The sequence below is a fragment of the Aythya ferina genome, assembly GCF_964211825.1.
Source record: "Aythya ferina genome assembly, chromosome: 4".
NCBI classification, from domain to species: domain Eukaryota; kingdom Metazoa; phylum Chordata; class Aves; order Anseriformes; family Anatidae; genus Aythya; species Aythya ferina.
The window spans coordinates 32208097-32231257 of record NC_140300.1 but is presented as its reverse complement, the minus strand read 5'-3'; the positions used below and the strand labels follow the sequence as shown (position 1 = coordinate 32231257).

At 48.4% G+C, this 23161-nt stretch overlaps 1 protein-coding gene across 6 annotated transcripts in view; it reads left to right on the top strand.

Annotated features, from left to right (window-relative positions):
• Positions 1-1455: 1455 nt before the first annotated feature.
• Positions 1456-23161, top strand: part of ARHGAP24 (Rho GTPase activating protein 24) — a 165127-nt gene continuing 143421 nt past the window's right edge. For 2 of the 6 annotated variants that reach the window (XM_084518687.1, XM_084518680.1), the window contains exons 1-2: positions 1456-1654; positions 22694-22893. In XM_084518687.1, coding sequence (XP_084374813.1) covers positions 1642-1654; positions 22694-22893 — 213 coding nt within the window. In that variant the 5' untranslated portion in view covers positions 1456-1641. Of the gene's footprint in view, positions 1655-1849; positions 1885-2016; positions 2284-2497; positions 2780-5474; positions 5714-22693; positions 22894-23161 lie in introns of those variants that run through there. The other 4 variants (XM_084518686.1, XM_084518683.1, XM_084518685.1 and 1 more) reach the window with 4 other exon arrangements.

Below are 23161 nucleotides of genomic sequence, written 5' to 3'. Positions count from 1 at the left end.
TTGAGTCCCCCCCCCCAAAAAAAAAAAAAAAAAAAAAAGAAATCCTTGCTGGACAGTGCAATCCTGGTAGCTTTGATAGCTTTAAAGATGCACAAAGTTCTCCAGCCACTCCTGATACCACCTGCATAGTGCTCAGTGGTGTCAAGGGCTTTGCTGTGTGTTCAGGGAGGACCTCGCACTTCTCAGCAGTGTCAGTGCTGGGTCCTGTCTCTCAGCACACCCGAACAACCACACGAGGCTGCAGAAGCCCTGTGGCCAGCAGCCCTGGCTGCCCTCCCGCTCGCTTCCTGCCTGCCGCCGTGCCTAGTGAGTGCACTGTGCCGCTCTCCTCTCGCTTTGGCGGCTGGAAACTTCCCTGGGGTTACTTCTCTTCTGCGAGAGCAGCACAGTAGCAAAACAGCCATCTCCTATAACCCAAACAACAGGTCTTGTGTGCTGATGTGGCTGCTGTTCAAGTCAAGGGAAGGCGCGGATCGATGGAGACCAAAGTTACACAAGTGCCCGACTGAGGTCTCTACGCAAGGTCAGTTCCTGCACTGCATAAAGCCCGGCTCCCACGTGGACAGGCACCTCACGGGAGCAGCCACATTCCCGGGTGGCGGAAGGCTTCCCAGGCCATTAAAAAAATGCTTCTTGGAGCATGTCATTTGGGCTGTTTTCCTCATGCACTGGCATTTGGCCAAAGGCCAGCACAGGTAGCCTGCTGTGCGCCTGCTGCATCCTGTCCCCCCTCGCCAGCTGAGGGTTGTGCATGGTTACGAGTGGCCACATATATCCGGATGCTCTGGTTACTCTCCTAAAAATAATAAAAAAAATAAAACCAGCAAAGTCACAGCAAGATGAGTTGTTTCCCCAGCCTTGGGTGGTTGCTGGGACGAGGTGCAGTGTGCTGCCCCCAGGCTGGGGCTGCTCCTGGCCTCACCCCTGCATTTGGAAGGGGGACGGTGGGAATGGCTGTGCTCTGCCTTGTCCCTGTCTTATCTGGCCGGGCTTTCTTCCCAGGGCTGGAGCAGGGACCAGCCCTTGTGCTCAGCAGCTCGCACAGTTCTCGCTTCTGGCTGCTCACTCAGCCAGGCTAGGAGGGTGAGCAGAGTGCCTTCGGGATTCCCCTTCGCACACCAATACTGGGGCCGGCTGCTGTGCAGGAGGGTCTTTGCCCTTACTGCAGCATTGCTGAGAGACAGAGCTCAGTGTTGGGATTCACTCTGGATAATCAAACACCTTCCTAGATGTTTTTTTGTCAGAAGCTGCTCCAGTGCAGTGGCACTCCTGCTGCAAGCTGGAGCTTATTGAGAGTTCGAGTACGTGAATGTTCTTCACCCCTCATCCACTTAAAAACTTTGTAGTCTGTGGAATTTGTTAGAAAACTGGTTGCCTTCAGAAGGCTGTGACTAATCGCTGTAGTAGGGGGGATTTTTTAGTGCTGCTGTGCTGGGTGCAGCTGGGGCCAGCAGACAGAATTGCAAGAAATGGGCGATGGGAGGGAAACCTGGGCGAGTGTGCCTGGGCCTGGCCGTGCTGCACGTGCATCGCTGCCGAACTGCGGCTCGCGCAGGAAGCCTTCTCTAGATTTTTCTACCAATCTGCCAGCCCTGGTCACCAGAAGCCCCCAGCCTGCCAGGAACGTGGCAGCGCTTGCTCATGAAGATGCAGGGTACGTGGAGCCCCGCTTGGGCTCGGAGGGGTGAAGCTGTGCTGCAGCAAAGGGCTATTAGGAGGGCATTTTGCTGTGGCCTTTCGTTTGGACGGCATTGCAGGCAGGAAAAAAAAAAAAAAAAAAAGGAAAAGAAAACAACAACAAACTGGGGGAGGGAAGGGAAAAAATTCGCGTCGGGTCCCAAGGTGTTTTTTTGGTAGCCCCTCGGAGCAGGACGGGCAGCAGCGGTGAGTGCGGTGGGGCCGGGGGCTGCGACGCGTGGGAAGGGAGCCGGGAGCCGGGATCCTCCCCGCGGCGCTGCTCCGGAGCCGCCGCTGAAACCCGAAGCGCGGGGCTGCGGCTGAGGGCTGGCCCTGGGAGGCTGCTCCAGCCTCCCGACCCTATAAATTCACGCCCCCCCCATCCCCGGCCGGAGCCGCGCTTCCCAACTTCTCGGGGCGCGGAGTTTTGGGGCTGCGAGTTGGGGCTGCGTGCGCCCGGATCCTCTGTGGGATCCCTGCTGCCGGGGGGAAGGCAAAGCAGCCCGGAGCTGCGGGGGCGAGCTGAAACGGGCTGTCGCTGCTCCCCGGGCCGTCTGGAGAAGCCGCCGCGTTGATGGGTGAGAGCATCGGCCCCGCTGCTGGGAGGTAGGAGCCCTTGCCTAGGGGTTGCCGGCGGCTGGGTGCTGCCCCGGGGCTCGCTGGCACACCGGGAGCGAGCTGGCGGCTCGGGGCTTCAGCAGGGCTAAAAGCCCTTTGTGCTTGCTGCAGTGCCCACCGTGCTCCTCGTCTCGGGGTTTGGGCTGGGTGTCTTCACGGCTTTTCTTCTCCCGAGCTGCCCGTGGCAGGCTTTCGGGCATAACGCGCCCACCGGGACAGGCTTCGCGATAAGCGCTTGGGTTTTAATCACCAAAGAGTTGGGCAATCTTCGGTGCACTGAGAGTTACTGGGCGGATTGCTTCTTAAGATAAGGCAGTAGTCAGCCTTATTTTCCTCGTCGTTTGGGCTCGCAGGGAATATTTCTCTGTCTATATTTGTTCCAGTAACATGCAGGCAGTTGTCAATGGGGGTGGGGGTGCCTTCGTTTTCAGCAGTGGCGAGCAGTAAATAAATCGTGGTCAGCGTTGGAGCCGTTGTACAATAGGTAAGCGGAAATAAACTGCGGGGTGTTTTTTAGGTAGGTGTCCTTGTCCCACACAGGGAGAAATAAGAAACCAAATTAATTCCCTGTGTAAGCGCAGCGACTGTAATACTTGGACTTTGTCTAATGTGAATCTGAATTGTGCTTGTGCTAAGAAGCGTGGTTGCTGGGAGAAGAGAGTAACTCGGAGATACCTGTGAGATGCTGGGGTCTTCCTGTGCATTTGGGGGAAAGGTTTCCCCTGGAATAAGAGTTAAGGGAGGGTGCTGTGGCTATGCAAGAGGCAAAGCATCCTGTTGCTGCCAAAATCAGTGTAGTACCGTGTTGCACTCGCGGGAGGTGCGCAGAAATATGAGCAGAGGGAAAGGCAGAGTGAAGTTTGATCTCTGGTCCCTGTGAAAACCTTGTGCTCTGGCAAGTTCTGTTAGTGCAAAAGGCATCCTTCAGTATGGGATACAGTGGCTTGAGTTAAAAATAAAAGTTGTGTTTCCTCATGCTCGATGCCTAAAGTTTTGTCTGCCTCTTGTTTGGTTTGTGGTCTTGCCTCCCAGCTGCTTTTTTCTTTGCGTGGTCTTTTCTTGGCTTTCATTCCCTGATAAGGAGAGTTAGCTCTGGAATAGGATGCCCACACACACACAGACAAACTTGGGCTGCCTTGTGACTGAGCAGACTGCGTGTTAGCTGTCAGACATGAAGGAAAGGACGAGCCATCTTCACAAACTCTAAGGCGAGGAACACAGTGATGGAAAACATGGGGTGCAGGAATGCTGCGATCGCTGTCTGGTAGGTGGCTTCTGCGATGCTGAGGACTCCAGGCAGAACAGGTGGCTGATACTGCTGGGCTGCAAGGCAACAGATTTCCGTGGAGTTTGTTGCTCCCCTGTCAGTTTGGGCAGGGATAGAAATAGGAGGTGGCTGGTGGTGCGAGGAGCTGCGTGCCGAGAGACCTGCTCCTGGTCTGCAGCCTCTTGCATGCGTCCTCGCTCTTCCCTTCTGCTCGACAATTCTGCTGCTTCCTTTTGGGTGGTCGAAGTGTGGATTTTACGTTAATTTTGGATACGTTAATTTTGTATTGGATGGAGTACAGGTAGAAAACGAACCACAGGAGTCCTCAACTAGCTCCCATTAAAAGCTAGGCAACTTCTCCCAGAAGGAGGTGGTTTTACTAACAGAAAGTCACTTGGCACTCAACCCAGCATTGTGCAGTATACTTGCTTGGTGTAATGATCAGTCTGAAAGTATGTGCTTTACTACTTCTTTTATTTGTTTGTCTCTAGCTGCCTGCTTTGTTAGCTCTGGTGCTTATTAGCTCGTTGGATGTTCAGTAGCCTTCTTCTTTCAAATCTCTGCTTCACCTGAACTGCTGCCTTGCTCTCGGCCTTTGTTTTTTAGTAGAAGTGAAAATCCCAGTTCCTTCACTGCGTTTGGAGGTTGTTTATTCCACTCTTGGAGTGGTTTCCAGTTTTCTGACACACTCCTCAGTGTTTGAATACCTGCACTGGAGGTAGCACTTGAGGTGCAGTCTGGTCGAATCCAGAGACGCAACAACTTTTACACTGCAATTTTCCTTCTCCTCGTTAAATTGCCGTGCAGTGGCACAAGGCAGGGGGCGGTTGTGTTGAGCAGGGCCCTTGGCTGATGTTGCAGGAGGATGCTCTCAGGTGCTGTCAGCTCTTGGCAGTCTGTGTTGAGGCAGGAGGCACAGGCTGGTGCCCAGCCAGCCGTCTGTCCGCCGCCTCTCCTGCTCACAATTAACCGCTTCCCTGGTACTCGTCACCTGCACAGGTTTTCAGCCACCGTCTTATTTCTGCTTCTAAGCCCTTGGCTGAGCAGCAAAATAAGGTATTTCCCCTGAGAGCAGAAACCACCTGCACTGGGAAGGTTCTTCATTTGCAGTCACGCTCAGTGACCGAGCTGCTAACTGTTGATTTCGCGTTGTCTGCCTGGCTCAGCTTGTGTCTCCTTGGCTTTTTGGCCCCAAACATTGCCTTCCCCGAGGCAGAGGCCTCCGGGGAGCCCACCAGCACCCTGCTTTCAGCTGTGAGCAACTTGTGCTGTTCCTTGCAGCCCCTCTTTGTTCTGAGGGGCTTGTGTGCTCTGCGGCCCCCCAAGACAAACCTGCGTTGAATTCCTCAGCAATGCTTACAGAGTTTTTTGTCATGAAATACCTTCTGGTTTCTTACGCTTAGTTCTGTGCAGTAACATATTATGTCAGTTATGAGCAGTACCTCTTTGGAAAAGACAGGTTTCATGCCTGGTGCTTCCAAGAATTAATCAAGAATTAACCAAGAATTAATCCCTGTTCTTTTCCTGCGGATGCCTGTGGTTTTAGAGCAGCTCCAAGTTGTGTCTGGCTTGGCGTTCTGTGCCTGCCACACTGAACAGCCATTGTGTGTTAAAAAAAAAAAAAAAGTTAAAATGCAAGAAAAGTGAGGTAGGGCCATGTGCGTTACCTAGGGCTATGGGAAGGCTGTGAAGGGGCCGCTTGGGACAACAGGACAACACCAGGACAACACCAGGGGACATCTGAAGGCAGTGGTGGTGCGTCCAAAACAACATCAAGGAGGTAGGGCTGCGCGCAAGTAAGATGTAAATAAGGTCTAATTAAGATGCACAGATGCTTGGTGGAAAATGTTGTGGTTAGTAAAGGGAAAACCCAGGTTTCGGGGTAGCTCACTGAAAGTGACGTTCTGTGCTTGTGTTATTTCTGCTTGGCCTCAGCCCATCAGAGATGGCACACTGGGCTGGAGAGACGGCTTCTGTCCCCTCCTAGGTGCCCGTTTGCGCTGTCACGATCCTGTTTTGTCTGGATGTTACTTAACCAGGGGGAAAAAATAGCCTGGTATGCTGTTCGGTGCTTGATGGAAGGAAACTGAAGGACCACAGCAGACCGTTGCTTGCCTTGCTTCAGTCCGAGCTGTGTGGACATTAGGCTGGGTAAGAGCTGGTGCTGGTGAGCGTGCTGGGATGACCACTTGCACTTGTGATTTCTGAAGGCTGCGGTGTTGCAGGGATGAGTGTTAGAAAGTGGATGCCACGAATGAGTCCTATGTGCTGGGGCAGAGCAGAGCCTGTGAAGCCACTGCTGTGTTGCTGGAGCAAGAAACGTGCTGCAGAGGCTGCGGCTGAGATTTGCTTCTCATCCTTCAACTCTTACTCCGTGGGTCAGCTGGATGTGGGTACAGCTTGCAACGGCCCAAGTGGCTCATAATTCCTTCAGCATTTTGAGGGGGGGGAAAAAGTTCAAGGAAATCTCTAAGCTTTAAGAAATGTTGCTTTCTATGATAATTCCAAGATCTTCTTGCTACCGTGACTATATTTAGGACTGGCTACTTGAGTCAATTATTCCTGTAATGAGCACTAATCCTGTTCGCTTTACCTGCTTGGGCTACTCCAGGGGCCATGCGCGAAGCTTTCACCTCCCAGCTGCAGCTGAGATCAAAATTGCAGGTCCCAAGTGTGGGTACTTGCTGCTAAGGGGTCTTGCAAAACACATCAAGAAATCCTGCAGGCTGGAAAGAAGCTCTGTCTCTGGCACTTGCAATATTTGTGCAGCTGCTCCCACTTTTTTTTTTTTTTTTTTTTTTTTTAATTTAAGTCTTAAGCAGCAAGCAAAATTAGGGAGAGGTGTTAGAGGACTTGTCTGGAGAAAGAAAACGTGCCGTGCTTTTTTGTTTGGACATAGTGACACCCCTCACTTTTTTTTTAAGGGCTGTGAGCCCTACCTCAGGTTTGCAAGTTAAAAGCCTGCTTAGGTTTTGTGTTTAAGCAGAGCTAAAGGCGATCTGCTAGCATTAGAGGTTTGTGGACGGCCTTTGTGTTTCTGTACTCCCCGTAGTAAGCTGGGAGCTCAATCAGCTGCATTGCTGGAGCCTGAGGTGTTCTGATCCCAGTAACTTCTGATGTAAATTTTGTGAAGTTGAAAAGTGAATGGTAAAAGTCCTGGTCGAAAAGCTTAATCTGACAAGTTCTGCCCTGTGGCCAAAAAGGAAGTTTCAGAAAGAAATCGTAGCAGCAACACCACCTGCTAGTCACTAACTGCTTGCAAGGCTGGGGATTAACTTTGCTCGTATGTATGGTGAAATACCACTCACCGTCTGCTGTAACACGGTCTTATTTGCAGTTTGCTGTTTTTTTTTTTTTTTTTTTTTTTTTTTTTTTTTAATTAAAAATAAAGCAAGCATATAACTCTGTTACATGGCAGTCTGAAGCCTTGAAGGTTCAATTTTAAATACAGGTGAGTTAAAAATGCCTCAAAAGTTGACGAAATAACTTTAAATTGTTAAGTTATTAGCATGGAAAAGGATTTTGAGCTTTTATGAAACTTTACGTTGTTCCTGCAGTATCTGAGGAGCTTTAAGCCCAAACCTTTGAAATAATTTGATGCAAGAAATGTAAGTTCGCTTTGGTTTCTAGCAGCCATGTATTTAGATGGAGGAAACAGGCTTGAGAACTTGAACCCTGAATGTGTGTGTGTTGTTTTTTTTTTTTTTTTTTTTTTTTTAATAAAGAAGGCAAATGAGGAGTGATAATCAAAACCATGTCATTCCAAGTGAGTTGAATGTCTTCTAGGCTTGCACTCGGAGCAGGAGCCCAATTCAGAGGGGCTGGCTGTAAAATACGAAGGAAACAAATTAGAAATCCGAAAGACTGGTTCGTTGTACCAGAAACCCTTCTTCCCGAGTCAGTACAGCAGCACGTTGGAGACACTTCAATCCATCCCCCAGGACTGTGTAAGAAAGGATAGTTAACACACAGCTGTGCAGAGATTTATGACTTTACGCTAGAGACCGGGTGCCTTTGGGTTGCTTTCTCATCCGCGTGAGGGGCAAGGCAGGGGTACCTGTCTGTGTGCCGCCTGTTGAGCACGCAGCACGTGGCATGCTCGGTGTCAAGACTCATTATCACGCCAGGAGATTAAGCCGTGGCTCAGCGGTGCTGTGCAGCCCAGGCTCACAGCCTTGGTGGCTGGGGAGCGCTCTGCTGGAGCTGGGCACCGGGGGATCCTCCCCGAGCATCAGCAAAGCAGCTGTAGATGCCGAGGCCGCCTGCAGACGTTTGCAGGTTGTTTGATGCCGTCGCTCCCGGGATGCTGCTTCGGAGGGCTTCGTCGCCCAGCGTGAGCAGGAGGGCTCTGAGACGTGAGTTTGACCGTGCTTTATTTTCTGAGGGAGGGACAGAGGAGCCAGAAGGACGCATTCGTTACTGTTCCTCTGCAGGTGTCTGTGCAGTGAAAAACCTGTAGCTTGTGTCCAGTAAGTAGTGCCGAATTGCTGTGCCCAGTGGAGGCACACAGCAAAGGAAATAATTACTGCTCGGTGCTGTTACACTGAATGCTGCGTGAGCCCGGGACAAGGAAATGCTAACAAAAAGGTCATGCTACTGCCGTGGCAGGAGAAAAAGCAGAGTACTGGGCTGCAAGCAGTGCTGCTGGGGGATTTTGTGGACAAGCTTTGTGGCGCTCCAGTCCCTTTTCTGAGGAGTCAGGGAGGCACTGCCAGCAGGGAGTAGCTGCAGTTTCTCTGGCAGACCGATGGCCTGAGGAGTGCAGCTGGACGGCTCCGCTGTAGCCAGAGCAATTGGGTTGTGCTGACAGATGGGAAAGGTGAGGAAGGAGAAGCTCATTATTTCTCAAATGGTTAGGTGGATTTTATTTTATTTTTTTAACCTGGGAGTTGATTAAAAGCTTTCACCTGGCAGTTAACTCTGTGTTGGATGTCCTTGCTGCCTTGTGATGTGGGAGGCACCCGGGGTTTCAGCCTTGAAAGCAGAGATGTGCACCTCCAGCCTGGCCAGGGTGGGCAGCAGGGCCCTGCTGCCTGGGGAGCGTGCTTCCCGGGGGTGATGCTGCTCGCAGCACGCCTTCACCGCTGCAGCTCCTGTCATCTGAGCTGAAAGGGTGAGAACACCTTCCCTCCTTGCCTCCTTCCTTCCCTCCTTCCTGTTCTGCATCAACATTGTTCTCCTTTTGTACTTCTTTCTTGGAGAAACAGTGCACCTGCACTTGCCTGCCCAGTGCTTTGGAGGGCAGGGAGATAAAGTGGGTTTTCATTTATATCACAAGATGAGGCTGTTCTTGCCTGCGATCTACCTTTGTGTGGTTGTAAGGAGTAAAGAGATGGCTGTCCTGTGAAGAACCTGAGGGATCCTGGAGTTGCCTGGGAGGATGGAAATCAAATAATAAGTGAATCCAAATCCCTCTTTATGAGGAAATCACGGACAGGTGGAGCCAGTGCTTGAATGCTGGCTGCGGTGTACCACCAGCACAGCTAAACAGGTGGCTGCAGGCTTTGGGGTGCCCATCTGGCAAATACTGAATGCAGAACTGGTGGCAGCAAGATCCTTTGCCAGTCAGTGTGGAGTTAATGTCTGTGCCCAGAAGGAGGATGAAAACGTGAGCTCAGAAACGAGCTAGGAGCGCTGCTGGACAGCTGGGAAAAGGGGATGCTCTGCTGTGTTTTCAGAAGCAGGCAGACGCACAGCTTTTGGGCATCTGGGAGAGATGAGTTGCAATGAAAGGGCTCAAGTCTCGTTGCAAAAATGAAGAGAGGAGTTATTGGAAATGAGAAATAAATCTGCACCAAATTGGCCTGTCCAACAAGCTTGCTTTATATTTACAAGCCAGGAGGCTTGAATGGCTCTTCTGGTTTTTCAGCCTGGATGCCTAGACACATCGCTTGGAAACTGATATGAGCAAACAGTTTGTTCTGGGGCTCATGGAGAGCGGAACAAAAAGAAGCTGTTGTGTTTCTTGGCCAGTCCATCATGTGCGCAATTTTTTTGAGACGATTAAGGTAGGAAAAAGTAAAGTGCTCTGGAAATCGTGACATGATCCTGCAATTTCTCCCCTCTTTAACCGGCCTATTAAACTTGTACAGAGCTCTTCAGAGAGTGGCAACCTGTGATATTTTTGGTGGTGCTGAAAGGTCTCTTGAGAAAGAAGCTGTGGTTTGGCTGAGAGCTTGTAGAAAATGTACTGCTTTTGGCCAGCTCTTCATCAGGAGGGTGCTACCCAGACGGAAGGTGGCCGTCAGCTGTCCTGGGACGAAAGCACACAGGCTGAAACTGCAGGTGGCTGGAGAGAGCTGAACTTTGTGGAAACGACAGGGGTTTTGCTGACCCTGTGGAGCAGGGAATGGAGGTGCAAAGGTGCACCCATTTCATGTGGTAGGTCTGCTGGAGCCAGCACAGTCATCTTAAAGCGTCTGAAATTGCAACGGGAAATCAGGAAAAAGTCTCATCCTTAAGGCTGATGCTCCCACAGGACAGGACTGAGTTTGCTTGGCGAGCAGGTGGTACTCAGCCAAGAAGGCAGGGATGTGCCCGTCTCTGTGTGCAGAAATCAGGGCTGCTTTGTCCTGGGGATCCTGCAAACAGCGCCCTGGGCCTGGCACGGCCAGCTCCTGCTGCTGGCACCTAGGCTTTGTGTGTGCTGGGAGTTCATTACAGCTTCTTCAGGTAACTTGGCGTTGTTCCTGGGGCTACGACATGAAACCTGTGGAGGTGGAATTGTGATGCCTTACTGCCTGGATTTGCGAGGAGATGAGTGAAGATGGCTGCAAGGCATGGAGCAGGGACCCATGGTTTTGTCTGCTGGGAATGGGCTGCAGAAGTGCAAAGGGTGCTGCAAGAGCAGTCAGGCCTGTACAGAAGCCCTGCATGAAAATAAATGGTCTCTGCCAGTCAGGAAACAGACCCTGCATTGCCTTCTTGATCACAGGCATCCAGCGCAACCAAGTGGAGCTCTGGATTTTATCTTTCTTGCAGAATTCAAGAAAGAAAGCGCTGTTGAAGAGCCCGGGGTGGCACTGGATGAAAACGCTGTGTTAATTCAGGCAGTGGGGGCAGTGTGACACGAAGGGAAATGAACTCCAGATGCTCTGGGGTGTTGTGGGGGCTTGTGAGTTGTCTCAAAGGCTGCAGCGAGTTGCTGAACTGAAACTGCCAGGTTTTCAGTGCTTAAAATGAATCCCTGTCTCAGCTGGCCATCTGTAATTCCCCATTCTTCCTTTGGTACCCTGCGAAGTTTTGAAAGCCATGCAAATAGCCCTAAGCATCAGCAAGTTTCCAAGTATGCCGTGACTGATTCAGTCGTTACTCTGTAGTAATTAATTCACAGCTCAGGTCGTCAGGAAGCGTCCGAGCATCTGTGTGTTGGGAGGCTGCCTGCTAACAACAGCAGAGCAGAAGGAATGGCATTGCTTGGCAGGAGGGGGACAACTCTGTGAGAGCTTCACCGGCAGGTTTGGGGTGAACTGGTGTGATTCTTCCCCAAACAAAGGCTTCAATTTGTATTGTGTCAGCCCATCCTGGAACCCTGTGGAAGAGACAGAGAAGAATTGCTGAGAAAAATACAGCGTGTTAGCATGAAACAGGAACCAGGGAAAGGGGACGGTGAGCTGAGAGCCACGGAGCGTGCTTTTAGAGCCTTGGAGAGATTGTTCCAGTTGTTGGTGTCAATCTGCAGGCTGAAAGAGGGAAACTTCTGCACACTGTCATGAAAATAAGGACTAAATTCCACCTCCTTCAGGGAATGGAAGAAGGAAAATTACTTCAGTGGTTCAAAGGCAATAAAAAGAAAAAAAAAAAAAGCTTTTTATATACTGCTATTTGGTCCATCATGCATTTTCCTGTCTTCATATGCTGGAATTCTTGGTTGTGACCAGTTTGGATTAGGCACTGCCTTTGTGCAAAGTGCTGTAAAAGCAGTTTTGACTTTGGGGTGTTTTTACACACTGAAAAGAATAATTAGCAGGGAGGGATACTGAGATGCTTCGTCCTGAACCTTTGTGCTTCCATCCAGCCAGGATGGCATTTACATCTGTGGTTTGGGAAATCGTGCCGACCTCACCCTACTGGGGGACTTGCACTTGCTGACCTGCCTTAGTGAGCTGATGTCAGGCATCCTTCCCTTCAGGCCGTCATTCCCCTGGCTGTGTGCACCCTTGCAATGTTTTCGGAATGCCTCCTGTTCTTTTCTTGGCTGCCGCGGCGTCACTCCAGCCAAATGCTCATCTTCATTCCTCGGCCCTGAATGCCTTCCAAGTTGTCTCTGTCTCCAGGGAAGAAGCATCAAACTCAAAAAAGCAGCTGATAATACGTTGGTATGATGCATTGTTTTCCGTATTGAATGGGAGAGCAAACTTGAAAATCATTTGTTACATATTACCAACATTAGGAACCAGTAATGAAGAAGAGACCGATGCTTACTCTATATGACTTTCAGGCTTATTTTCAGGTTCTGCTTTGCAGATTGAAGCTTGAAATGCTTCTTAGGAAAACGTTTATTGCAGGGCTGCGTGAAAATGAGGGCCACGAGGTGAATTATGAGGAGCTGGATGCTCCCTGGGCTGCAGACGTGAGGTCTGTGCCCTGGGCTCCTCAGCAACCTCAGAGGGCTCACACAGCTCAGAGCTGCTGGTGCCCTTCCTGCCCCGTGTGAGGGAAACTGTGCAGAGCTGCCATCAGGGTGCTAAAGCAGTTGTGTTCGGCAACGACCTCTTGAAAGCTGTTCCTCTTAAAGCTCTTTCTGTATTTTTTCCCTCCATCAGGTGCTGTGCTGTTTATCATGGGCTTTTTGCTTTCACCAGCAGAATCTTGCCCATTCTTGTGGGTATTTTCTATTTCTGAACTCTAATTCAAATAACCTGAGATTAGATTTTAGTACATGCACTGGTTGTATTCCAGAGAGAAGAACTGGAAGTTGAAAATATTTTGCTTTCATAATATGTGCATGTGTCTAGACCTCCTTCTGTCTGCCTGCTGCAGTGACATCTTCTTGGTTGTCTTCTGTCTTCCTTCTGCTGTGTGTGGTTTGTAATTCAGTAATAAAGATAAACTGTGGCTCAGCGTGAAGCATGACACGGACACGGTCAGGTTGCTGCCGACATGACCCCGGATGAAGGGCAGTGCTGGGGGTGCAGGGAGGAGGCACTGTGCAAAACTGTTGGCCTCCCTTCAGTGCTGCTGGTTTCCCATTTCTAGGAGTTGTGCAACGTTCCCGCTGGATGTTAGCTGGGTCAGGGCTGGTCAGCCACTTCCCCAAAGAACTTGGCAGCAGAAAACAACCATTTATGTAATTGTAACTGTTACTGGCAGCTTGTCACCTCTTGTGATTTATAGATTTTTTTAATTGAAGTGCAGCAAGGCTTGATTTTCAGCACGTATTGTAAGCTAGCATCTAATATAAGTAATAACACTGTGTGTTGAATTTTCAGGTGTTAGGATGTTTCTGAAATCATCAGTTTTAATGAAAAGCGGGACTTGAAATCAGATTTGAGATGATAAGATAGCTAGAAAGCTGTGGGGTTTGGAACAAGCTTCAGTAGGATTTGGTAGGAATGTGATCATAATTGTGCTTTAACAACCTTAAAATGATGCTATTCATCTTCTCAGGAACTGTTCTGCATAGTTGAGCTTGTAGATGAATCTGGCAGTAAATCACATGCAAGGATTTATTACCAGGTAGCAACTTCAAGTGATCGCCGTGATAAATGTCTGCTGCTTTGTTTATATTGTTGTTCATTTAAAATCCCGCGTAAATCTTGCCTCTGTAACACTGTGGAGGAGCTGCTATCTTTTTTTTTTTTTTTTCCTTTTTTTTTTTTTTTTTCTACCAGTTTTCACTTATCTTCTCAGCAGAAAGAGCTGGCTGTGAGGCTGTCCTCAGTCCTGGAGCCCTCTCCTGTAACCCTTGTGTGGTGGTGCCCTAGTGGCAGACTCGGTGTCAGTGGTAGGTTGGGTGTCAGGCTCATTTGTCCCCTAACAGTCGATCTTTTCAGAGAGGTTCTCATCCTCACTCTGTGATGGCTTCAGGATGGAGGAGGCAGTAATCAGGCTCTAAAATGACTGCTCCTGTTTTGCTTCGCAGTTTCTTCTCTATACTTGTGCTGTGGTTGTATCTTGCAGAATTAGCGGTCCGGAGCAAATACCCTAGGGAAGGTGAAGTGCTTCTCCTCAATGCCTTCTTCAGACTGCTACAAAACAGTCCCTAAGTATTTCAGGGTTGGAAAAACAATTAAAACGGAGAGGGTCTGGCTGTACTTGTTTGTGTATTCTCCTCTCCTTCTTCTGTGCGTCATTCCTTGGTGACAGGTCCATTGGGACCACTTGTTTGGTCTTGTCCCATTTGCCCCAAAGGAATTGCCAGGTGGTGTCAGCCTTAGGGATAACTTCGGTGCTGTCTGCAGTGACCTGATGGTACTGACGAAGATGAAGTAAAAGCAGAAGTTTTCTTGGTGGTTTAGCTCTACCTACTCTGTTTTTATCTTTATAGCCAACTGTGTTCTACAGCCAGCCATTAGTTAATAACTGTACAAAATGCTTTGTGCGGGATTTAGGATGCCCTGAGAAGAATCTCATCTGCCCTGCATTGATGAAAGATGAGCAAGATGCATCAGAACCTTGATAGCACAGGAGTGTTTGTGGGGGAAATTCAAGAGCAAAGGGGTGGTATGTCTCAAGTTTTTCAAGATCTCTCCAGGAATGGATCCCAATATTTCCCCATCTTGCCAACAGAGAAGGCAGTTAGCGCTGCTGAGAGCTAGGTTAGCTACCAATACCCATCTGTATTTTGTCATCTGAGCTATGAGTCTGGTAGAGGGGCAAACCTCAAAAAATGAAATGATCGACCTCGAGGGATTCATACAAAATTCCTTATGAAAATGAATTTCTTGAATATGTCTGAAAGAAAAAAAAAGTGAGAGACTTTGAGCTGTGTTTCCTGCACGAAACACAGCTCGTGGGCTTCCTGGGGCCGCCGGTACTTAGAGGTGTACATTCTTTCCCCTTCCGTCTAATTTCCTCACTTTGAAGTGGGGATCAGGCTTCCATTGAAAGCAGAAGTTGTCCAGATACATGACACACGAACATCTGACTTCGTTTGAAGGTACATGAAAGGCTTTTATTACTTTCCTTTACCGTTTCTGCCTCGTAATATCATCCTAAATCACACTGCGGAATGAAATTGCAGTAGTTGCCTCCTTGACCCCCCTTGTGTTGTAGCAAGCTTAGTGCTTTACGTACAGGATCTTTCAGGGCCTCACTGAGATTCCGGCTGCGTTGTCCTCCGTGTGTCTGGACAAGGGCTGCATCATCTGCCTCCAATTTAGTGGAGCTGGAAGGCCGGAAATGGGTTTTCTTTCCCGAAGAAAAGTAACTGCAAGTGTGTTGCGAGTGAAAGCACCGATCTGGAGCTGTTTCTCTCTTTATGTGCAGCGGAGAGGGTTTCCAAGGTTCAGCTGCTTTTATCTACTGATGCCGGTAGATGGTACGGCTCTGCTACAATGCAAAATCACAAACAGCAAACGAATTAATTTCATTTTTTGTTTCACTGAAGCACGTGGCAAATTTCAACATCTTGAGGCAAACTTCCCTAAAAGGAATTGTAGAATTTCAGAAGTGAGTTGGTACGTGGAAGCATCGGTGTGGTTTTGTGTGTGTTTCCTCCGGATTCCTTTGCTAGCTCATTGCCAGGAAAGCTGAATGCCATCCACAAAGTAAGTCTGACATCTGTCAGGTTGATCGCTTCTCGTTCTGTCAAATTGGAACATTTTACGCATAAAGATATTTCTGATTCTTTGGAAACTTTCTGGGTTTCTGATGGTTTTGTTAGGGAAACGTAACAGCAAAGAATCTTGCTGTTTCCTCTTACAGTGTTGAAGCAGCACTGGTGATTTTAGGTCTTGTAAAAGACCTGTAGAAATAATGAAAACAGAAATGTGGAGAAATAACAAAGCCTTTCAAGAGCTAACGCAGAAAAGAAAACTCAAGTCACAAGACAGAATAATGAGGGCGTCTGTTCTGCCAGCTCCCAAGTACTAACTTCTTTTTTCTAGAAGATAAGCTGAAAAATATTAGGGAAGCCTGCATCTGCTCTGAATAAACTTGGTTCTTAAATTTAGGTAAGTGATGTATCAAGCTGGTCTAAACAAGTCAACTTTTATGAGTAAAATCACCTCCTATAGGGTTGCTACTGAGAAATTTTGCCTTCTAACTGGGAAGAACAGCTGTACGCAAAGATAATGAAATATTCAGGGGAGAGAAGTGGTGGCTAACAATCTGGTATCAGTGAAACTATGTTGCTTGTAGTAGGTAAGGTTTTCGTTACTGCAATTTCTTAATGAAAGATAGGAAGACGCATTCCAGACACTCAGTACTTAAATAAAAACCATGGCTAGTCTGGAGCATTTAGGACTGCCTGGAATGGCTTCAGACCTGTTTTTTTGGTGTCCACGTGTGCACAATCAGTGTGCCTGCCTGCTGCCTTCTCTGTTCTCTCTCGAATCATTAGCTTATCAAGGTCAAGTGGCTGCAGAGTAGAAGTGCATGCTGTTAGGGTTGCACATGCAGGGAGAAGTCAAGTATGAAGTTCTTAAAAGAATGGATTAATCTAAGTACCTTACACTGGCTTTCCTGTGATCTCTTCTAGAGGTTGGCTGTAAGTAGAATTCCATGGGAAACGTTGTGTGTAGGGAATGGGTTTAAAATAGCGAAAGTCACAGCTGAAGCTTTTCCCCAGCTCTGCTGCACTGGGCTTGCGTATGGAATAACCTGTGGTGCTGATGACTGCATTTCTTGTGCACTTAGCAGTCCCCTCACATAATTCATACTTTCCAGAAAGCACTGTGTTTTACAAAAATAAATCTTCTCTCTGTGTGTTTAGGCAAGTAAGGGAGCTGTCTGAATTTGCAAGGCACTGATTTAAACTTCTGTTGTAATAATAAAACACGTTGCTTTTGAAATGCAGGGTTGCGTTGCTGCAGGTGATAGATAATGTAAAGGTTACAAGTGTGAAAATATGATCTTCTGAAAATGAATATTTTTTGAAATGACAGTTGTGACACTTGCTGTAGATGACAGAGGGAAAAACTATATATTCTATGAAAGGAACATGATTTAGTCCTATTTTTCTTCAATGGTGACCACTAAAGAGATGGGGAAGGGTAGACAGTGACTGAGGGCAGCTGAAAATCCAGGAGCACGCAGGGACCTCAGCCAGCAGCCGTGCTGAAGCCCTTGGCACAGCCAAAGGAGTGCATCTGGGCAGCGATTCTTGTCCTCAGGCCACATGCTCTTGGCAAGTTGTGAACTGGGGTCTGCGATTAGCTTGTACCCATCTGTAATGTCCATGGGAGAGAGCTTGCTTTCCCCCCTCCTGTCATTTACTGCTTCCAGTGTCAGGCTGGAAACTGCAATGAGCTTTATTCAGTCATGATCAAGGATGTGATTCGCAAACGTGGGGAACAAGTGCATTAGCCAGCTGAGCAAAGCAGGAGCTCATTTACAGAGAATGCCATTGCATTAAGATCAGTGACTGAGTCGCATACAATTCTGAGCATCGTGATGCATTACTGTGCTAGCCAGCACCTTTCGGCAGCTCCCCAAGAAGCTGAATCCCTTCTGGAGGCCATACGTGAGCTGAACGTGCTCATCTGCCCAGTGTTTAAGTGATGGAGGATGTAATGTTCTCTTTACTTTCTCTTTTGGTTGAACAATGCTGGAGAAAGGTGTTTACGTGGGTTTTTGCTAGATTTCAGGATGGCAGTGTGCAGCGAGGCTCGGCATCCTGCACGCTTCACAGGCAGTGTGTATAGTCACCAGAGACACGTGTGAACACAAAAAGGTGAACGCACCTTCTCTAAAAGCCTTTGGCTATGGGATATGGGAACAGAGCCTGAAGACTGTGGGTGTGATATGGCAGAGATGCATCTTTGGCTTCAGTATTTCTTTAGGCACAGGTTCGAAGAGGAGATGCTGCCATCCCGGCACAGGTTGACCTTACAAAGGACAAGAACCATGTGAATTTGGACAGTTCCTACACGAGAATGACTTAGAGAGCCCAGGGTGTGGGAGTCAGAGGCTGGCTGAGGAAGGTGGAGACAGTATTAGTGTGGAGCTTGAATGAAAAGGGCCGTGAAGCAGTAGTGCTTAGTTAGCAGTATTGTAGAGTCACTTATCTTCTGCTGAAACAGCTGAGGCAGTACGACAGACTCAGAACTGCTTTCTGCAATATATAGGAGGGATTTTAGACTCCAATTCTAATTTTCTAATTTCTCATACAAACTTGGTTTTAAAGTAACTGAAAAGTGAATTCCGTAAGTACGAATTAATGCTTTCCTGGGCAGAAGTTGGAAATAGCAACTACAAAATAATGGAGCTTGTTTTGTGTTGGCTCTCTCAGTGGAAAGACACACATCTGCTTTCAGAAACGTTGGCTGCATTGTCTCCAGTTTTGTAGCATGGAAACTTGTCAGCATGGTTCATGTTTTCAAGTGACAGAGGCAATTACCTTTTACATAAAACATTTCTGAAAAGCTCTAGAACTGGACTGATTTCTGCTCAGAAGTCTATTGGAAATTGAGGTCCTGCTGGGGTTGGCCTGCAGAGGGGACACAAATGTTTGTTCCGCTTTGGAGACGAGCAGGAATGGAAGGAGATGCGCCCCTGAGCGTGCTAAGCCTGACCCTTTGGTTCTGACCTGCATGAATTTATAGTCCTGAGACCAAGCCAAGGAGCTGCCTGACTCACCACTGGCATACAGCACACGCCTGCCTCTTCACCACCAGCGTGGCTCCCACAGAGGCCCCCAGGAGAAGATTGCTGCTGCTCTGAACCCGGGTATGCAGGGAGCAATGTCCAACTGGGTCTGCAGCCACAGAAGCACAGCCCCAGCCACAAACCCTTTTTGCAGGACCTGTGTGCTCCTTCGTTTTAGAAGAACTTTTTCCTCTCCCCCATCTTTCTCCATGTGTTCTTATCTTGCATGAATTGGGTTCCATGTTGACTCATCCTCTGTTTTTTTTCCTTTTTTTTTTTTTTTTTTTTTTTTAAGGAGCACATGGGTTAAAAACACAGAGGGAGCAGTTACTTGCAGCAGCTTTGGTTGAAGGCTTTTGCTGCTGTTGACAAACTAAAATTTTTTTTTTCCCACCTGCCTGCATACTTAGTGAATGTAATTTATAACATCTGAATTCTCTTGGTCAATTCTGCAAGGAACACCTAACACCTGAGCTGTGCTGAGAATAGGAGGACAGCATGGACAGTCCCATTGTGTTGGTTTTCCTAAAAGAGCACGCAGCCTAGTCACTGTCAGAGAGCTGCTGACATCCTCACTTGATGCTTTTGGTCATCAGTCTTTCAGAATGAGGAGTAGTGCCAGAAATTATTTTTATACTTTGAGGAATGATTTGCTGAGATCATGCTTGGACCCAACTCTTGATCAATTCTTTTGTAAGCTAGTCCTGTAAATGCTCAAGTGTTCACCAGTGACATATGGGAATTGTTGTTTTTAAGCTGTCCTCGTGATCACTTTCTCCATGTGAAGTATGAAGTTGTAAACAGGATTTGGGGTTTTCCAGTTTCAGCTGCTCTGGGCAGCGTAGCCCATTGGATGGGAGCGACATCTGGGAGCTGGAGTGGCTTTTTGCTGTTCCAGATGCAGCCTTTGACTTCACTCCCTGACCTTTTCGCTGCTCAGCACTGCCACTTGAGGCTTGCCAGCCCTTCTGCATTTCTTTGTCCATCTTGCATCACTTGACCCTTCAGCTACCAGAGGCTCTTCTCCATCTTGTCTCTTGTTCTGTGTGCTTCTCCAGGAAAAACTTGAGGACGTGATGTGTGCATAGCCAGTTTCTTGGCCTTCTACAGGTGGGGTCCTTCTTGACTCAGAAGTAGGCAGCTGGATTAGGAAGTGGTGAGACTGAAGCATCACTTGGAGCTGTCCGAAGAGTCTGTAATGGACAGGGGCTCTTAGCTGTGCCTCTTGCTGCCACAACTGTAATGTAGGGACAAAAAAGCATCTACCTGAAGATTTCTGTTTGCCTTTAAACAGCAAAAATTTAGCCTATGGCAGGTGCCCAAAATACAGCGTGACCACATGATGCTGTAGTCACAGAAGTGCTGCAGTTGCTTTGCTTTATGTAGTGGGACTTCACAGGTTCTGGGGATGCTCGGGAAGACATCAGGTTACCCAGCTGTGCTTTCTACCAGTGAAACCGAGCATCTGGCACGCTTGGGTTTCCTACACACCAGTTTGGGCAGAAGGCTATCCTGAATACATTGAGGAAAAAGGTTTTTGAAGGTATTTTTTTCCAGGGTCATTCCGAAGGGATTTTCAAAAATTTGAAAAATCCTCTGGCGCCCTTTTATTTGTGTCGGGCTGCAGGAGGGCGGGTTTGGGCTGGTGCTTGGGCAGTGTGGTGCCGCGACCCGGTTTGGACCAGACTGAGCATGGGCTTCAAGGGAGCTGCTGCGGCGCGTGAGGGGTGGAGAAGGCTTGCTGGAAGCGAAAGCTGATGCAGCTTTGCGTGCTGGAAGCGTGCCAGCTGGGCCATGAGAAACTCGAGGGGGAATAAAATCACACAGCAAGAGCGGGCTTCCGTGCCAAACATCTCGGTGCAGTCCGGGGCTTGCGTTGCGACTGGATTTGTCGTGCTGTAATAACTTTCTCCGAGGATTTCCTGGCAAAGGGCTGGGACTTGGAGGAGCTGCCCAGTCCTGTGTTTCCCTGTGTCCATACGACAGCAGGACATCTTGCCCGCAGCCAGCCCAGAGTGAATGGACCGTGCAGGATTTGTCCAGCTCTGCTCATTCCCAATGCTGGAGGCCGGCCACGTCAGTGGAGCTAGCTTTGGCAGGAGGCACAAGTTGTGTTTCCCATTCAGAAGATGGGTTTGAGGAATACGCTCCTTTAGTGCTTGAAAACGTAGTGGCTTTCTGCCTGGTCTCATAGGGGCGAGAGGACTCGCAGCGTGCTGATGTAATTCTGCACGTGCTCGTGTGTTATTTACATGCTGTTTGCACCTCGCTGTTCCCTGCAGCACTGCCAGCACCCTGATATTTCTGCAGTTTGTTTTTATGATCTTGGTGTTGAAGCAGCTGTAAAAACAACTGGTGAAAGTGAGCCAGCTGCTGGAATTTCTGATTCAGTCTGGTTTGTTGTAGGCAGACTCTGAAAGCAAAGGAGTGATGGAAAACAACAACAACAACAAAATGGATTTTGGGATTTTCTGCAGGTGCCTTGCAAGGAGCAGGGGGTCGCCCGTGGAAATTATTTTGTCCTTTTCTAAGCTGTAACAACCTCCCTGCTGGCTGCAATGCTTTCCTTAAAATGTTTGCCAGTTGGCTTCCTGAGAACATGAGCTGGGGAGCTGCTTCCCCTATCTGCTTTGCCCCCCCCCAAAAGCCAGCAGTGCCGGAGAGATTTCTGCTGGGATGGAGAAACGCCGAGTACTTGTTAGGTGCATGTTCTGTCAGAGAGGGTGGCCTCGTGTAGGACAGGTAGGGCTGTCCTGGTTCCTCACACCTCCTCTGCACACGGGTGATGAGCAGAGGCAGGGTGTGAGCCTGTCTGGAAAACCTGCCACATGTGCTTGAGGTCATATATTGAAGATGATCCAGTCACTGCTTATTGTAAATAACTTCAGCTGAACCCCTGTCATTCTCCAGTTATTTGGAGAATGTCCTCTTGCTTTCTTACAACTGCTATCCATTTTACATTGATGTAGCAATATCCAGACACAAACTGGTGCTAACTGTCAAAGGGATTGTCTCCTCTACCAAGTGAACGTGTATTCCCATTCCTCATGTTCCTTAAAAGCTGAAAACAAACCTCTGCACTGCTGGTACCTGTTGGTGTGTTTGGTAACAGCCTTGCTTCTATCAGGGAACAGAGCAGGCGTGCTGGGCGCAAAGGCGCCAGTATCTTTTGCCAAAGTCACAACAGAAAGCTTGTGTCTAGATGTTCCTAGTCAGAAACATCTCCTGCTTACAGGGGCTGGGTTTATTTTGTTCTTTTCCCACCCGGATGTGTAGAAACAACAAATGTCCTTAGGCAGCCAGCCTGGCCAGGCACTAGCAGCTGTGCAGGTTCCTGGCTGGGCAAGGATGGCTGCTGGTGGTTGTCCAGGAGAAGAAAGAGGTCGTCTTTCAGGCACTCAGACACTGAAATTTCACCCTTCATTTTGCATGCTGGCGCTTTTGTGGTTCTGGTTGCATTTTATTCTGTTTAAGTATATGCAATTTGGCACACTTGGGTCTCAGTTGGGCTTGTATTTCAACTGAGAATATCACAATGTGCAACCGAGAAAATCTTGATTTTTTTGAGCTCTAAACTTGGTAAGGTATCAAGAAAAGCCTTTTGAACACCAAGATTTAGCATGTGACTACACGGCTGTATGTAAAATATCTGTCTAGAATGTCTGTGACTGTCCAGATAAAGTAAGAAGCATAGCTTTAACAAGTCAAAAAGCCACTTGAAAATTTGTCAGTTCGATTCCAGCCTTCAGCGCTGGTTTGGACACATCTCACAACCTGAGTTGATGCACTAACGTTTTGTATGATTGGCAAAATGGCTATAAAGAGGCATAGCTGGACGCACCAATTTCAGCCATGGGGTTGGTTATAGCATGGGATGTGCAGCTGTTTTTTATATTTACTGTCCACAATACCAGTGACAATAGTTAAAAAATAAAATAAAAACAGAAGCCTTATTATTTGGTGTGCTAAAGCCTGTCAGGGAATATTAAAAGGGTTGTCTGGCAGTGGGAAGCATCCTGCCTTCCTTGGTATGAAGACGTTCATTCCTCCTCAGTGCCTGTAATCCAGCAGCACTCAGTGTGAAAAATAGCTGCTGTCTTCCTCTGCCTGTGGAGATATCATACGCTATAGTTGAAGCAATTTTTGCCTCTTGCCTGCTTTTAAACAACTCATTTTGCTGTTACTGCTGTCTCTTATAGGTGAGCAGCGCTCACATGGCTGATGGGTGCTTGTATGCGAGTAAGCAGTCAGACGGTCAATGCCTTGCTAGCACTCTCTGGTAGTCGGGGCATGTTCATTTCTCAGCTGTGTTGAAAGGAACAGCTTTGTGCTGGGCTCACGATCTGATTCTTTTTCCTTTTCCCCTTCCTTTCTCATCAGGAGAGTTGCCCAGGCCCAGTATGGACGAACACACTGGCCCTGCGGAGAGTCCCCCTCCGAGCCACGGGCGGCACAGCACCTTTAAGTGTGGGTGGCTGCGGAAGCAAGGAGGCTTCGTCAAGACCTGGCACACGCGCTGGTTTGTTCTCAAGGGGGACCAGCTGTACTATTTCAAAGACGAAGATGAAACCAAGCCGTTGGTAAGTGAAAGGAGGAGATGGGATGGGAGGTGAGGGAGAGAACTAAGTTCATATGAGCAGATTTGTCTCACATTTCAAGAAACCTCTCCATCTCTGTCACAGACTCAGTGCAACTTGAGATTTTGTTGGCAGTGACCACAGAACGGGATCAGGCCTTGGCAATTAACATGGTTCTCCAACCACACTTGCTTCTAAAGCTTCCTTTTCCAGGTCAAGTTTTCCCATTGCAGCATTTTTAAGGGAGCATAGTCCAAATGAAGTTCAAGTA